At 35.7% G+C, this 16,579-nt stretch overlaps 1 protein-coding gene across 1 annotated transcript in view; it reads left to right on the top strand.

Moving 5' to 3' along the window:
• hrasa (HRas proto-oncogene, GTPase a) overlaps nucleotides 1–16,579 on the top strand; it is a 60,566-nt gene that overhangs the window by 42,252 nt on the left and 1,735 nt on the right. The window contains exons 3-5 of the mRNA XM_039663157.2: nucleotides 3,575–3,753; nucleotides 15,189–15,348; nucleotides 16,029–16,153. Coding sequence (XP_039519091.1) covers nucleotides 3,575–3,753; nucleotides 15,189–15,348; nucleotides 16,029–16,148 — 459 coding nt within the window. The 3' untranslated portion in view covers nucleotides 16,149–16,153. The remainder of the gene's footprint in view (nucleotides 1–3,574; nucleotides 3,754–15,188; nucleotides 15,349–16,028; nucleotides 16,154–16,579) is intronic.

A 16,579-nucleotide genomic window follows, 5' to 3' on the forward strand; every position in this document is an offset into this window, starting at 1 on the left:
AGTATAGAAATATATAGTTTTAGATCGGTAAGATTGTTTATGTTTTTTAAGAAGTCTCTTCTGCTCACCAAGGCTGCAATTATTTTTTTTTTAAAAAACACAGTAATATTGTGAAATATTATTACAATTTAAAACAGCGTTTTTCTATGTGAATATATTATATACAGTATATATATAAATATATATATAAATATATCTATATATCTATATATCTATATATATATATATATATATATATATATATATATATAATAGATATATAATGTAAGCGTAATTAAGAAAGATTTCACTGCCAGTTCACACACACACACAAAGTCCCCACTTGGTTGGATAGATATCATTCAGAATGTCCCCTCTTTGCCAGTGTACAGCGACACTGCTGTTAGTAGTATAGAAATATATAGTTTTAGATCGGTAAGATTGTTTATGTTTTTAAAAGAAGTCTCTTCTGCTCACGAAGGCTGCAATTATTTGATTAAAAAAACAGTAATATTGTGAAATATTATTACAATTTAAAACAGCGTTTTTCTATGTGAATATTTTATATATATATATATATATATATATATATATATATATAATGTATATATAATGTATATAATAGATATATAATGTAAGCGTAATTAAGAAAGATTTCACTGCCAGTTCACACACACACACACAAAGTCCCCACTTGGTTGGATAGATATCGTTCAGAATGTCCCCTCTTTGCCAGTGTACAGCGACACTGCTGTTAGTAGTATAGAAATATATAGTTTTAGATCGGTAAGATTGTTTATGTTTTTAAAAGAAGTCTCTTCTGCTCACCAAGGCTGCAATTATTAAAAAAAAAAAAACAGTAATATTGTGAAATATTATTACAATTTAAAACAGCGTTTTTCTATGTGAATATTTTATATATATATATATATATATATATATATATATATATATATATATATAATGTATATATAATGTATATAATAGATATATAATGTAAGCGTAATTAAGAAAGATTTCACTGCCAGTTCACACACACACACAAAGTCCCCACTTGGTTGGATAGATATCGTTCAGAATGTCCCCTCTTTGCCAGTGTACAGCGACACTGCTGTTAGTAGTATAGAAATATAGTTTTAGATCGGTAAGATTGTTTATGTTTTTAAAAGAAGTCTCTTCTGCTCACCAAGGCTGCAATTATTAAAAAAAAAAAACAGTAATATTGTGAAATATTATTACAATTTAAAACAGCGTTTTTCTATGTGAATATATTATATATATATATATATATATATATATATATATATATATATATATATATATAATGTATATAATAGATATATAATGTAAGCGTAATTAAGAAAGATTTCACTGCCAGTTCACACACACACACAAAGTCCCCACTTGGTTGGATAGATATCATTCAGAATGTCCCCTCTTCGCCAGTGTACAGCGACACTGCTGTGTAGCAATATAGACATGTATATGTTTGAGCATTATATAATGACACACCCACACACACACACATATATGTGTATAAGTATGTATAAGTTACAATATGAAGACAAGATTTCACTGCCAGTTCACTTCACTGTTCACACAGACACACAGTTCAATTGCAGGCTATATGAGTCCCCTGTTGGTAAGGTAGACATCGGCCAGAGTTTCAGGTCCCCACTTGGCATGTTTTTTTAAAAATAAAAAAATGCATATTTAAAGTTATATTATGAAAAAAGACCTTAAAAGAGAATTTTGTACGTCATTTTTGTTTCTTCAAAATGACCAGAAACACTAGTCCCCTCTTGGCCAGTGTAGAGTGATAGTCCCCTTTTAGTAATATAGACGTGTATGTGTGTGTGTGCACATTCACTGATCTCAGCAAGTGATATACAGTATCATCTATATAAATAATATAATATATATGCTAAGGATGCTGATACACAGTTATACACAGATAATTCATTTAATTCATTAATGCTACACTATGTAACTATTTTATTAATGAGAGAATAAGAGAGTGCAAAAAGAATCCATCTTCCAAAAAACTTAAATTTTTTTCTGTTTGCAAATTCAGCCATGTAAATAAATTTTAAAAGGAACGAGAGATGAGACTCTGATTGGTTTATTGCATGTTACACCCAAAACACACCAATTAATCATTAAGAGAAAAGGGACAATCCTTTTTAGACCATGCGCCGGGAGCGCAGACCATTTTTCCCGTCATTAAACTAGCAAAAGTGGATTTAGACCCTTAAAATAGGGCCGCATGTCTTTACTTTACTCAGATTCACTTTGAAAAACCATAATGATTTATATTTTTAGAGCGGTCGCTCTGGATTTCATGGGAAATTGCATAAATAATCATTTGCCCGTGCATTTCACATCACTGTATGATGTAATGTTAAGATTAGTTAGTTGTTAAAACAAGCGAAATATTGACCATGCAAAACTGCAAACCTTTGTGGAATTACCAGTTGTATTACCAAACAAAAAAAAAAAAACCTGTCTGTAATAAAACCTGAATCAACATTTGCTTGGTTTGACACCCACATTTGTAAGTGTTTAAAAGTCCCCCGGGGATGGATCATTCCAAAGACTGGTCTGGACCCAGAGGAGCCAATTCATGTGTGAAAATGATTCTTCATGCTCCTCCCAACAATTCTTTCCCAATCTGATCCTGATGATTCTTGACATTGTCATCCTGGAATATGGCCATGATGTTTCTTCCTACATGGTTGTTCAAGAAATGAAAATCTACACACTCCATCAGTTATTATTAGAAGTACTGTTTTTTTTTGTACTATTATAGTATTTTCTACTTTTATTTTAAGTTTATTAATCTTGTTATGTTCTTAGTATTTGTTTTTTTGTCATCTTTAATATTTATTTAATATTTAGTCAACGTAATTAATTGTATTATTTCCACCTAAACTTATTTATTTCGGTTAAATGCTAGGGCAACATTCTACTTTTTATTTAATATTGACATATTTATTTAAGTTAGGTTTATTTCAAATGCCAAAAATGATTTTTAATACTTTCAGTTAACAATAAGAAATAAATCTTTTGTACTGTACGTCTGGATATCGCATCAGCGTTGAGCAACCACTACAATCTGGCCCTTCCATTCACTCCCTCTCTCTTTTCCTCTGCACACTCAGAGTCAAATAAACCCCAGGAGTTTCCCCTCGGCCTGCGTTTGCTTCAGCGTGAGGGATGTGTGTGTGTGTGTGTGTACGTGCTTCTACATGTCCCTCTTTCTCTCTCTTTCTGTTCTGTTTTCCCGCCACACCCGTCTCTGGACAAACAATATCCTTTTTATGCCTGAAATTGCTAATACACATGAGCACAGAGACCACAGAGACGCAAGCTTATGTGTCTGACTGTACACATCTCTATAGTCCGTTTGGTGTTTCAATCCTTATAGTTTTGTCCCAAAGTTCTTTATTGGGGACATTTTTAGAAAAGTACTTTAAAGACCTATAAGATAACTCAATCTTATTGGCTCTTGAGTAAGAAAAACTAAATGTTATCTGTCTTATAGATAAAAGCTGGCGTGAGTTGGGTGTTGATGTGTCTGGGCGTCTATGTACAGGACTCCTACAGGAAGCAGGTGGTGATTGACGGGGAGACGTGTCTTCTGGACATCTTGGACACTGCAGGTCAGGAGGAGTACAGCGCCATGAGGGACCAGTACATGAGGACAGGAGAGGGATTCCTTTGTGTCTTTGCCATCAATAACACCAAGTCCTTTGAGGACATTCATCAATACAGGTGTGTGTGTGTGTGTGTGTGTTTGTGTTTGTATGCCCTCATATATGCCCTCAAAATTATATTTCTTCAATTTTATTTTTGAAGCAAAACCAAAATATTAAAAGAAATTTTGGGTGAAAACTATGATGAAATTAGATTAGGCTGTGGTGCACTACCTTTAAGACTTCTGTATCGGTGCTGTCAGGTGGGAACCTGGTATGTCCAAAAGTGCTACTTTAAAAAAAAAAAAGAAGATATTTTTTTTTAATAATTAAACACTGTGTTGTTAAGGTTGATATTGTGGCTTTATATATGGCACTTTCGTGTGTCATTATATTATTAACATTTGAGCAAAAGCAAGCTCTAATTGAGTTACATGTTTTTGACCGGTGAATGACTTTTAAAGTTTATAAGTTCATAGGTTATAAGGTTTGCTGTTGCTATATTTATCAAGGTCCTGGCCACACTCCCGCTCCCGTGGACCCATCGCAAGCACAGCTGTCAATCATGAGGCTACACTCCGTTTTCATATCATGAAATAACTAACTAAAACCAAACTTATTGGAAAAACTAACACTTGAACAAATGTCTGCATTATAAGACCTGCCTAAAATGACAGAAGTGTAATCGGATTTTTTAGTTTGACTCGCGTCCCTTTTGATTACTGGAGAGGTATGTAAGACAGGATTGGCTATGAATAATTATGTTTATTTATTTATTTGACTCACATTATCCATTATATGACTTTATTGACTTCATTTATTGACTTCATATCCATTATATGATTTTACATTAGATGAATGTAAACAGTCTGCGAAAGTACGCAATAAATAATGTTATTTTCTCCCAAAAGAAATTCGTCAGGAATTCCAGTCTCACTTCCGTGACTTGCATACGTAATGCTGTAACAAATTTGCATAATCCCCATGCTATGATCTTCATTGGCTGCACATGAACAACATCTACTTGTCCGTGGTGGTCCGTGCTGTGTCAAAAAGACATTGGCCCTCATTTATCAATCTTGCGTAGAAACGGGTGTATATTTTGGTGTAAGATTATGCTTGCACTCCTCTCACCGCCTGATTTATGAAGATGTGCGTACCTTTGAAATCCAGGTGTACGCAATGCCTGCCCTTGATAAATCCCGCGGCCGAAAACGATCGTCATTAGAATAACATGCCCCTAAATATTCAAGTCTCCGCTCCCCCCACGCCCTCATTTTACGCCATGGACACACAGAAGACGGCAAAGAAGAGAAACTTCTCCGACGTGGAGCCGAAATGACCTATCACAATGCATTATTTTACAGCACGTCTTTTGAAATTAGCATTCAATTTAGAATCACGTCACATGTATAATAGTGAAGTACCATTCATTCACATTAATAATTGCATGACAATTTGTAATAGTATTCTTCTTATTATTATGATTTGCTTTAATGATGCTTATTGTTATTTAGAAGAAGGATGTTGTTATTATTATTTCTATTATTATTATCATTTAAAAGAAGAAGAATGCATTTTTTATTATTTTGTCAGTCTGAATTATTTTTTGGTAATTGAAAGCCTTTCATTAGGCTACCGAACCCGGCCAGTCCGTGCGCACCTGCCGGGGATAATCCTGAAACGTCAGGGTAAAGCGGGCTTGCAACTGAAGGAATATATGCTTACAAATCAAAAATGCTTTGGTAAAGTCACACAAATTAAACATTGAAGTCCACGTTACACAAAAATAAATACTGAAGTTTATAATTTCGATGTTGTTTTTTTGTTTGTTTGTTTGTTTGTTTTACAGTGGGTCATAATATATCATATCTTTTAGTTTGTCAGTGCGTTTTGTGGTGTTAGGAATTTTTCTGCGCATTTCCTCACTAACTCAAAACGTGCGTACACCACCTCCTGAGCTGGTGTAGGATTCAAGCGTGCTGTACGCCAACGTCCATATTGATAAATCTCAAACTCACCGTGGTTTTGAGTGTACGCAAGGTGTACGGTGGAAATGTGGTGTACGCACTTTTGATAAATGAGGGCCATTGTTTTCTGCTCTGCAAAAGCAAATTCTCTTTGTAAACACTTCCAGAGGATGATGATGGGAAGAGTCAGTAGCCGCGTTGCCATTACCCTTCAAATTACGCAAATTGAAATTGCGAATAAAAAATACGTCCAATAGAAAAACGTAATTTTCGCGAAAACTCCCATATATCGCAAAAAGTGTTTACGCTCACATGAGGTGTTTTTTCAAGCAGTTCAAAAAAGAAATATTTGGCTAAACCGCAATGGAAACAGTTTTTGCACATTTACAGGTCACTTGGTGTAGAGGGCGAGGTGTGTTTGGACCATAGACTGTAAAAAAAATATGGACGTAATATCCGTGACATCACCCGTAGGTTTCTGAAGAGCGTTTTTGAAGCCTAAAGTGGGCAGGCTGACGTCAACCGGATCAAATAAAATGGGCAAAGAGGAGGGACGTGGGTGGAGCTGAGGTGCTAATGCTATATCCTAATGTCCTCGGATTCCTTGTGATAAAGTGACGGCTGATTGAAAAATTAAAGCCAAAAGTTAAAGTTCATGTTTTTTCCCTTCGAAATATTATAATAGTTAAAAGACGTAACTAAAAGTGAGACTATTTAATTTACTTGTTTATCAACTTTATTAATCTCACAAGGGGCAATTAGTAAAGAGCATGTATACAACAGTACTAGCTACATAACACAGATTACACACATTTCTCACAACATACAAGCAGTCAACTATGTGTATCGTGATGCATTATTATTCTGCTAGTTAAAAAATGTATGCAGACAGTAACTTACAATATTGCTCTGAGCTTGTGCGTGTGAGAGTCAGGGGCGAAAATTTCATCAAAATGTTGGGGGGGACAATAAACATAACAATTCTCAAGAGCAAATTTTGAAGGGGACACCAATAATACAGGCAAAAAAATACAGAGGAAAGCCTTACTATTATTAGTGTAGCATGGAGACCATTTCATTATACTTCTTAAAATTTCTTTCTGGTTTAAGCCAGCGGCGAATCTGTTTACATACTCTCCTCACGCAGCGCAGCGATTTCATTTCATTCATTGACTAATTCTTTAACTATATTAAATGATATAAACCAACTAAATCACAGTGAAAGCGTTAGAATCTAAATGCACAGCGCACCCGGACTTTCTCATCAGTGTATGGCCAGCAATATTGTAATGTTTAATGACATGAAGATAGTGGTTATTATTGTTATGTACAATTAAATACAATCGTTGCTGAGTCTGCGGTCTGAAAACTTCACCTCAGAGCATCCGTTAACTAAATGAATTGAGAATCTCACCTGAAAAATCCAATAACATCAGCAATTGTCATTCAAGCAGCTGATTTCTGTAAATGAATGCAAAACTAAATGTATATTGCAGCATAGGGCGAAGTCAGGATCCGTCAGCACCGATTTGAGACAAAAATAATTTAAATTGTATATAAAACTATGTAAATGGCGCTCTGTGGCGCAGCAGGGTTTTGAACACGGTCCTGAGCCGTTGCTGGGCGCCGCGGACAGACGCCGAACGGCGCCGCCGGTGTGTGTACACTCATAGAGAATAATGTGTTCGAATTTTAAAGACGTGGCGCTGCGCGACGCGCCGCTACGCTTCTCGTCCGGTGTGCGACCTACTTTACTGGAGTTCCACAACTATTCAAACACTATGTTTTTCTCTCCCGCCACCGGAATGTGTGTGTCTGAGGTAAAAGGGACGGAGGCGGTGGACCCACGCACTGTGAGGCAAGGGAGGGGGGTCTCAAAATGTTTAGAACGCTTTTTTCGTAATTGCCCCGTTTGCATTTGTGTTATTTTATTTCTTAATTATTTTAACAATATATCATAACATTATTTACAATACACATATTTTAATGTTTTTTTTGGGGGGGACAACCCTCAGATAGGGGGGGTCCTGACCCCCCCCGACCCCCCTGCGATTTCCGCCTATGGTGAGAGTGATTCATGCACATACATGCCAGTCAGCATGGCATCGCACGTCAAGTTCATAAAGAGCATCAGTCCATTTTACAATCTAATTTTGTCCGCCTCTCAATTTCTCAGATGGGTTAAACCAGCTTTTAAACCAGCAATATTACCTCAGAAGTTCAAGTAAATGCACTAGAAATCCGCGCTCATTTAAGTGTGTGCATCATTTGAAAGCTTATAAGCTCAGAATTCATCCTGTGAAAACTGTTTTATAATTGAACGTTGCGTTACCATAGAAACGGTACTTATTTGATCAGGCTCCTCCCCTTTTGGGCATCATTATATTTCATAATTTATGATCAAAAACCTTTTCTAATCTTGACAAAACAAATTGTCAAAGGTCTGAGTCTCAAGGTTTCACATTTTGTGACAGAATTGATATTTGGACAGAAATGTATTCATTTGTTAAGGCAGAATGTATACAACTAAATTCAATGGAATTCAATGGCACCCGGTGGCTATTTTTGGTACTACGCCTAAACAAAATCTCATGGGAACTTAAATTTTTGCGATATCAACTTCAAATTTGGAACATAACTTGGTTAGATTTATGGCTTTGATTTTATATTAATTTTAGAGTAAAAAATTTTTGTAAAATATATATTTTATATAAAATATTTAGTACAGTATATTTGATTTACTGTGAATTAAAACTTCCATAACTTTTTCATACTTTCATTTTTTTAAGTGTTTTCACTTCAGCAATAATCTGCTGAGTGTTTTCTTTAAAACAAGACCAAACTTGGGTATATATTCAAAAGCATTCTTAAATTACAACCATTTAAGTGTGAATAGAGCATTTTAACCCCCATTCTCAAAAAGGGGGGTGACAGTTAAGGGGTTAATTATGCAGAAATTTAAGGCTTAATATAATTTAAACGGATGAGTTGTAAAAAAAAATTCACCCCCCTCACAGTCATCATGATGGGCAAAATTAGCGATATAGACCAAAACAACTATTTGCCACCAGGCTGTAAACATGTTTTTTCTGCTGTGAAGTTAGGCATTTTAACAAGATTTGACTCGCTTTTACAGTCAGCCTCAAGCGGCCACTCAATGAATTGCAGTTTAATTCACTTCAGTGTTGGTTTCAAGAGCGAGACGGGGAGGTTGCTGCTTGGTTTGGACAGAAAACAAGACAAGTTCAGTTCTTCGAATCGAGACAGACGAGTTCTTCATTAAACTCATAAAAGACAAAAGATTCACAGGAATACTGAATTCTAAACCACTAAGAAATGGCACAATCAAGACCTTGACGCAGATATGAGGGAGAAACACCAGCCGCGTTTCCATTACCCTTCAATTTGCGCAAATTGAAATTGCAAAATGAAAATACGCTCAATGGAATCAATGGTCAATTTCGCAAAAACTCCCGTTTATCACAAAAAAACTTTTACGCTCGCATGAGGAGGTTTTTCAGGCAATTCGAAAAAGGATTTTTTTCGCAAAACTGCAATGGAAACGGATTTTGTGCATTTACAGTCACCTGACTTAGAAGACCGAGTGTGTTTTAGATCCGTGTCCGCAAATAATAATAATAATTATCATCATTAGCCTATTATAACATTTATTAGGCTACATATGTAGCCTAGAAGACGCTTTTATCCAAAAAAGGTACAAAGCAATTCGTCACATCTCATTCATACTACAGGTTGGACAAAAATAGGGCTAAGATTATCACAAATAAACACTCAATTTTGACCAATATCCAAGAGTGTGTGCGGAGTAATGGATGGCAGACAGGTGCGGGCACGCCGCGAACACTTTCATTTTCCCATCAACAGTGGAATTAACTTAAAATACTCTAGCATTTCTGGTTATACAGAAAATAATAATACATTATTCGCAACTACTTTTATTTGCATAATGTCACAATAACAAGAAAACGTTGTTCTTTTGTAAAATAACATAAAACAATCAGGCGCGCTTTATGATCTTCGTGAACTGGAGCGCGAGAACTGAAACAATAGCCTTTATAGACTAAAGCTTTAAATGTCCACTTAAAAAAAAACTAATTCGAATCGTAAACTAATACCTTCTGATTATGTAATCCGTATGAAAGGTGCAGTTCTCTCTAAAGGTGCATCCGGAGATTTTAGCTCGTCATTTTTTCAGACGCATTTATAATAACTCGCCTATAGCCTACAGCACTGCGGGAAAAATATCTTAAATAGGCTATCTATGTTCTAATTTGGCCTTAGAAAACCAGTAAAATCTACATTTTTCCCCATATTAATTTATGAATATTTTAAATGTTTTAAAGGGGGCAAAAAGTCATAAACAAATATCTGAAATTTCGTTTAGATGTAGCCTATATAGCGCAGCATTGGTGTGTTCAAACTAAAATGTTGGTGTTCAACTTTGCGTTTTAAAAATACAAAATCCGTTCATTTTTTGTTTTGCAACGACCGTTTGGACATAATACAAGATAGAGTTCTTTATTAAATTCATTTAAAAAAAGAAACAATAATCACAGGAATAGCCTCTCTAAACCTCAAAGAAATGCCATCAAGACATCGAAGCAGAAATAAGGGAGAAACACCAGGAACTCTGTATCTTTCTCTGCTATTAATGCTTGGATAACACATCACGTCTCCTTCCATTAATAATAATAATAATGTCTAGTGCGGGTAATAAAGTCTGTTGATTTTTGGAATGACTTCACGAGAGGAAAAAAAGACGTTTTAGTCGCATAACATCGGTTAATGGAAACACTGTCATTTCGCAATAGTTTTTTATCAAAATTTGGAAAATGTCGCAAAAGTTTTGCGCAAATCTGTAATGGAAACGCGCCTACCTAGAAACACCTCATATGTGCCACTGCCAAGTAAAAGTGGCTTTCCTTGCCATTAATGATTGGATAACATGCCTACGTATCCTTTGGTTACTAATAATGGCTAGTGTGGTAGCTGCGATACACATAAACCTACCAACATCCGTTTTGGAAGGATTTAATGCGAGTGGAAACAATTATATTTCAGTCACATAAAATCAGTTAATGGAAACCTCATCATTTCAAAATAGCTTTTTTATCGACATTTCGAAAATAGCACAAAAGTTTTGGGCAAAACTGTATTGGAAATGCAGCAAGTGGTTAAAATTACTACAGTGATACAACACCAGTAAACCTTTGGACAATTGCTTTTCAAATCTCTGTGAGGTCTAAATGGGATTTACAAAATGCTTATCCATTAAAGATGGGACAGTGTTTTATTTTTGGACCAACTTGCTCCTCAAATTTACAATTTGTAAGTTTGAATAATTATTGATGTATATATTCTCTACTTATACGGGTGTTCAAAATGTTTTTATATTTAACACATTTAATTTATGTAATTCTATAATTTATCTGTTACTTTTATATATGTCTATAATTTAAATTATAATTAATATTAAACTACAATAGCACAAAGTAGCATATTACTTCCTTATGTGAGACCATCAACCCTGTGACCTCCGTAATCACTATGGCGTTGCTTCTGATTCACACTAGTATATCACCTCTTATTGTTTTTTATCAGCTTGTTTGACGTCACAACAGAAATGCAACATGGATTACATAGTCGGATCCTCATGTTGGATCTTTGACTGAGGATTCGTTGTGAAATATTCAGTAGTTGTGCTTGAAATGACAGCAGAAAGTGAGATGGAGTATTAGTGCAGTGCCAGTGAAATTGATCCTAACTCAATTAGACTAAAGGAGAGAGAGAGAGACCTTTCAAGGGCATTGAAAAAAGGGAAAAGGAGGATAACTGGATTATATCAATCAGATTGTTGTTTGTGGATAATGGGGTCTAGATAATGGGTTTTTAATGTAAGAAGTACAGTACAACATGAGTAATAGTAATGCACTGTTTAATATCAGCCTCAGATGGCAGTTGTGTACACACAATGTTCAATTTGCATTAAACTTTTTTTTACATTTGGCTTAAAAACTTGTAAATTATTCTATGCAGGTTAGTCTTAACCCTCAGGTGCTCTTCGGTCATTTCTGACCGAAAAATTTTCTGTTTTGAAATTTTAAAAATCACGGCTTCATCGGAATGTTACGAAACTTGGTGACTTTTATGGCATTGGGTATGTGAACACAAAAAAAATTGAGGTCATGATCCGAGCAGGCTCAAGTGGTCGTAAAAAAAATAGTCACACTTGTGCTCTTCGGTCAAAAATGACCGACCATAGGAAATGAATGGGAAATTGACAAAAACACAAAAACTTTGAGAATTTTTGTGTGTACAATCTACAAATCGGCGACGATGCAGAAAAAAAGTGCTCAGCATTAAAGGGGTGACACTCTAAAACATCAAGAGTGCAAAACAGACATACCCACCCCTACACACACACTTTTATACACAAAAACACCAATAAATTGTGATTAAAGAAATCTGTTTTGAATTTTTAAAAATCACAGCTTCTTCAGAAAATTACAAAACTTGGTGACTTTTATGGCATTGGGTATGTGAACACACAAAAAAAATTGAGGTCATGATTCGAGCAATTTCAGTGGTCGTAAAATATGAGTCACACTTTTGCTCTTCTGTCCATAGGAAATGAAAGGGAAATTGACAAAAAAAAAATCTCTGAATTTTTTTTATGTACAATCGACAAATCGGCCACAATTCTAAAAAAAAGTACACCGCAGGAAAGGGGTGACACTCTACAACATCTAGAGTGCAAAACAGACACACCCACCAACACACACACAAATACAAACACACTTTTATACACATACACACCAATAAATTTTGATTACAAAAAGTATGTTTTGAATTTTTAAAAATTACAGCTTCATCGCAATGTTACGAAACTTCGTGACTTTTATGGCATTATGTATGTGAACACACAAAATAATTGAGGTCATGATCAGAGCATGTTAAGTGGTCTTAAAAAAATAGTCACACTTGTGGTCTTTGGTCAAAAATGACCCCCATAGGAAATGAATGGGAAATTGTAAAAAAAAATAAATAATAATAATAATAATATGAATTTTTGTTTTTTGTCAATTTTTTTTAATAAGAAATAGTTTTTGAGATTGTTTCAACTATATATTCAAATCCACCAACAACAACAACAAACAAAAAAATGTGTTCATAAACAGCTGGGGAATTCACATGCCTCTCCATAGAGAGCTGTACATGCCATCTAGTGGTTACACCATGATTCTATGCTTTTTCTCTATACTGTAACCAGATGGTGCTAATTTTCTTCAAAAAAATATTTTTTTTCTGAAGGCCTAGACTCTATTAAACTAAAATACTGCGTTAATATTTTTTTGAAAAAAATAATATATATATATAGAAAAATATAAATATTTTTCCATGGCAAAAATGAACCATAAATATTAATAAATTCAATTAAATTGTCTCAAAATACTAAATTAAAAATAATAATTATTATAGAACAAAAATAAATTGCATTGGCTTTACTGGGAAGGAGAAAGTTTCATTTTTAGGTGTCCGGTCACTTTTGACCGGGAAGATAACAAGTGTGACTCCGAAACGAAGAGCACCTGAGGGTTAATAGGCAGCCAATGCAGTGTTGACAGAACCGGGCTAATATGGTCATACTTCCGGGTTTTGGTACGAACACTAGGCTGCATTTTGAACTAGCTGAAGTTTGTTCATTAAGCGTGCAGGGCAACCACCCAGTAGAGCATTACAATAATCTAGCCTTGATGTCATGAACGTATGAACTAATTGTTCCGCATTTGTCATTGAAAGCATATGGGATAATTTAGATATATTTTTAAGATGTACTGTAAGAATGCGGTTTTACAGATCCTAGAAACGTGACTTTCAAATAAAAGATTGGTGTCAAAGAGCAAACCCATGTTCTTAACCGACGACGAAGTCTCAACAGAGCAGGCCTCAAGTGTTACACAGTATTCTAGGTTATTACGTGTGGAAGTTTTTTGGGCTATAATTAGAATCTGTTTGTTTTTTTCAGAATTAAGTAGTAAGAAATTACTAGTTATCCAGTTTTTAAATCAGCTATGCATTCTGCTAATTTTGTGAATTGGTAAGTTTCGTTAGGGCCTGAAGAAATATAGAGCCGAGTATCATCAGCATAACAGCGAAAACTAATGCCATGTGTCCTAATGATATCTCCTAATAGTAGCATGTAAAGAGTGAACAGCAGCGGCCCTAGAACTGAGCCTTGTGGTACTCTATACTGAACTTGGTACTCCATACTAAACCATACTGAACCTTGTGGTGCTCCATACTGAACTTCTTATCTCTTCATTTACTGCTACAAACTGATAATAGTCAGTGCTATGCTAAACCATGCTAATGTGTTTCCATAGCCTGACTTCGCCATACTCATATTCTAGTGAGAATATGAGTCAAAACTTTGATTATGAGGTGTGTCTTAACCGAACCAGGAAAAAAAACCCTCTGCACTCAATTGGATAGTCGGTAAACCTACAACCAATCAGAGCAACGGAGTAACTCAACAACTTTGCATAGCGCAGTTTTCAACTACAGAACTGAGTGTGGCTTCTTTTACTTACTCCTCCATGTGTGCGACCAAAGGAGAAACCACAACGACCACAGGCTTTTCATTACGTCCCATCTTCTTAGCGACCGTCAGAGCCAGCTGATAAGTTGCACTTTTGCCGAATCAAGTGGGAAGGACGGCAAAGATATCTCTCCGATCGGCGATCGACAAATGCCTTGATTGCAGTTCTCTGTTTGTCTATTAAAATGAATGCGCTGTCGTTTTTTTTTTTTTTTACAAAAGACGCGACAGCGGAATCTATACTTATCAATTCTCCAGCTGCAGTCATCTTTGAGGGAAACCAGTTAAGCGCTCTTTGATAACGTGATGATTACGTCCTTGCAGATCACCTGTCCATCATCGTATAAAGCCCGCCCTGGCAATTTGATTGGCCCGAACGTTTCTCGTCTGATCATAATTACTCCTCAATGGATCGAGTCCAGACCAAACTTCCCGACCAAAAAATGTTGTGGGTGGAGTCCAGGCTAGTGTTTCCAGTAATGCCAACATAATTTTCTAGTCTATTTAAGAGAATATTGTGGACAATGTTGTCAGATGCAGGACTAAGATCGAGTAACACTAATAGAGAGATACAATCACTATCGGATGATAAGAGCCAGATCATAAGTGTAAAATAAGATTTTACTCCCAAAAATTTTTTAAAGTGCTTTTCACTTCAGCAAATATTTGCAAAGTGTATTCCAAAGCATTCATGAATTTCAACCAATGGTGCATTTTCATGTTAATGCCCAAAAAGGGGGATGACAATTTAAAGGGTTAAAGGTAAGTCAATTTAGTCGTCAGCCATCTTGGGAAGGCACTTGATGTCTTAGCTAATTGTTGAAATTAAGACGAGTTCCTCCACATTTTGTTCACAATCAATTGTCCGCCCACAGTCTGCAGGTTGTACTGTATTTGACTGTGACATTTTGTCTTCGTGCACAGGGAACAAATCAAACGGGTGAAGGACTCTGATGACGTGCCCATGGTGCTGGTGGGGAACAAATGCGACCTCCCGACTCGGACAGTGGACACGCGGCAAGCGCAGGAGCTCGCCCGCAGCTACGGGATCCCTTTCATCGAGACATCGGCCAAAACCAGACAGGTGAGTCGAGTGAAATGTTTTGAATTTTTTAACTGAAATAAAACAAGTTTACATATTTTGATGTATTTTTTTTTTTTTCGGTTAACTTTTATTTTATTTCAAATAATATTATATAATTATTTTAGTTTTAGTTAAATATAATAACCCTGCCTCAAAATAGAAAACACCCCAATGCTGATTGTATCTTTTGTATGTTTTTCCCATTTATAGCTTTAAAATAGGACAGAATTTTAATTGGACAGAATTTTCGATGGATCTATATTTTGGTGTCTGTGTCTAGAATTAGTCTCAAGGGTTTTATGGTTCTGGGAGATTCTTTGGATTTGTATTTAGTGCTGTAATTCTCCTCATGGCCACCTACACACACACACACACACACAGGATGTGTTGTATAACACTGCAGGGAATGACTCACAGCTGCTTTGTGTTTCGCCGATCTGATGAGAACTGCGAGGTAAAGACCAAGACCACACTTTTATCATCTTTACTCCAGGGTGTCACAGTTTCATTTCTAGTTGTGGGTTTCCATTTAGTTATTTAGATCTAGTCATTATTTTGGTTGTCACATTACTCATTTTTGAGATGTGTGTAAGTTTCTGAGCAATCACTGCTCTTGAAATCTCTTGATAGCATCAGCATTGAGGGCTGTCTATTCTCATCATGAGTGTACATCTCTGCAGGGTGTGGAGGATGCGTTTTACACGCTCGTACGAGAGATCCGTCAACACAAAATGAGGAAGCTGAACCCCCCGGATGAGAGTGGACAGGACTGCATGAGCTGCCGCTGTGTCGTGTCGTGATTGAGGTGCTTAAACACACATAATGACATATGGGCCTAATGTTAAGACACAGTGAACAGACCATGTGAAGCAACTGCATAACACATTGGTTTCGGTCTTCAAATTACTCGCTACTCTCTGATCACACAAAAAAAATCTGCCAACCTTCACTGACAATCACAGAATTCATAAGTAAGTTCATAGATCAAGGGTTGGACCTTAGACATGCATGCCAGCACTAGCGAGAGAGGGAAATATTAAAATTACATATTTATTAGTCGTGTTTGCTTAGGTAAGCATCACTTTCACAATATCTCATTCACGCTCACAGTTTTGTGTGAAAAAAAAAATATATATATCAATAAAGTTTTATAAATGTCTGTTAGGCACATAATGGGATTTTCCCCACCATTCCAAAGTAATATTTTTTTTATGTTTGACAGTAACCAACA

Source organism: Pimephales promelas, chromosome 25, assembly GCF_988280905.1.
Source record: "Pimephales promelas chromosome 25, fPimPro1.hap1.1, whole genome shotgun sequence".
Lineage (NCBI taxonomy): Eukaryota > Metazoa > Chordata > Actinopteri > Cypriniformes > Leuciscidae > Pimephales > Pimephales promelas.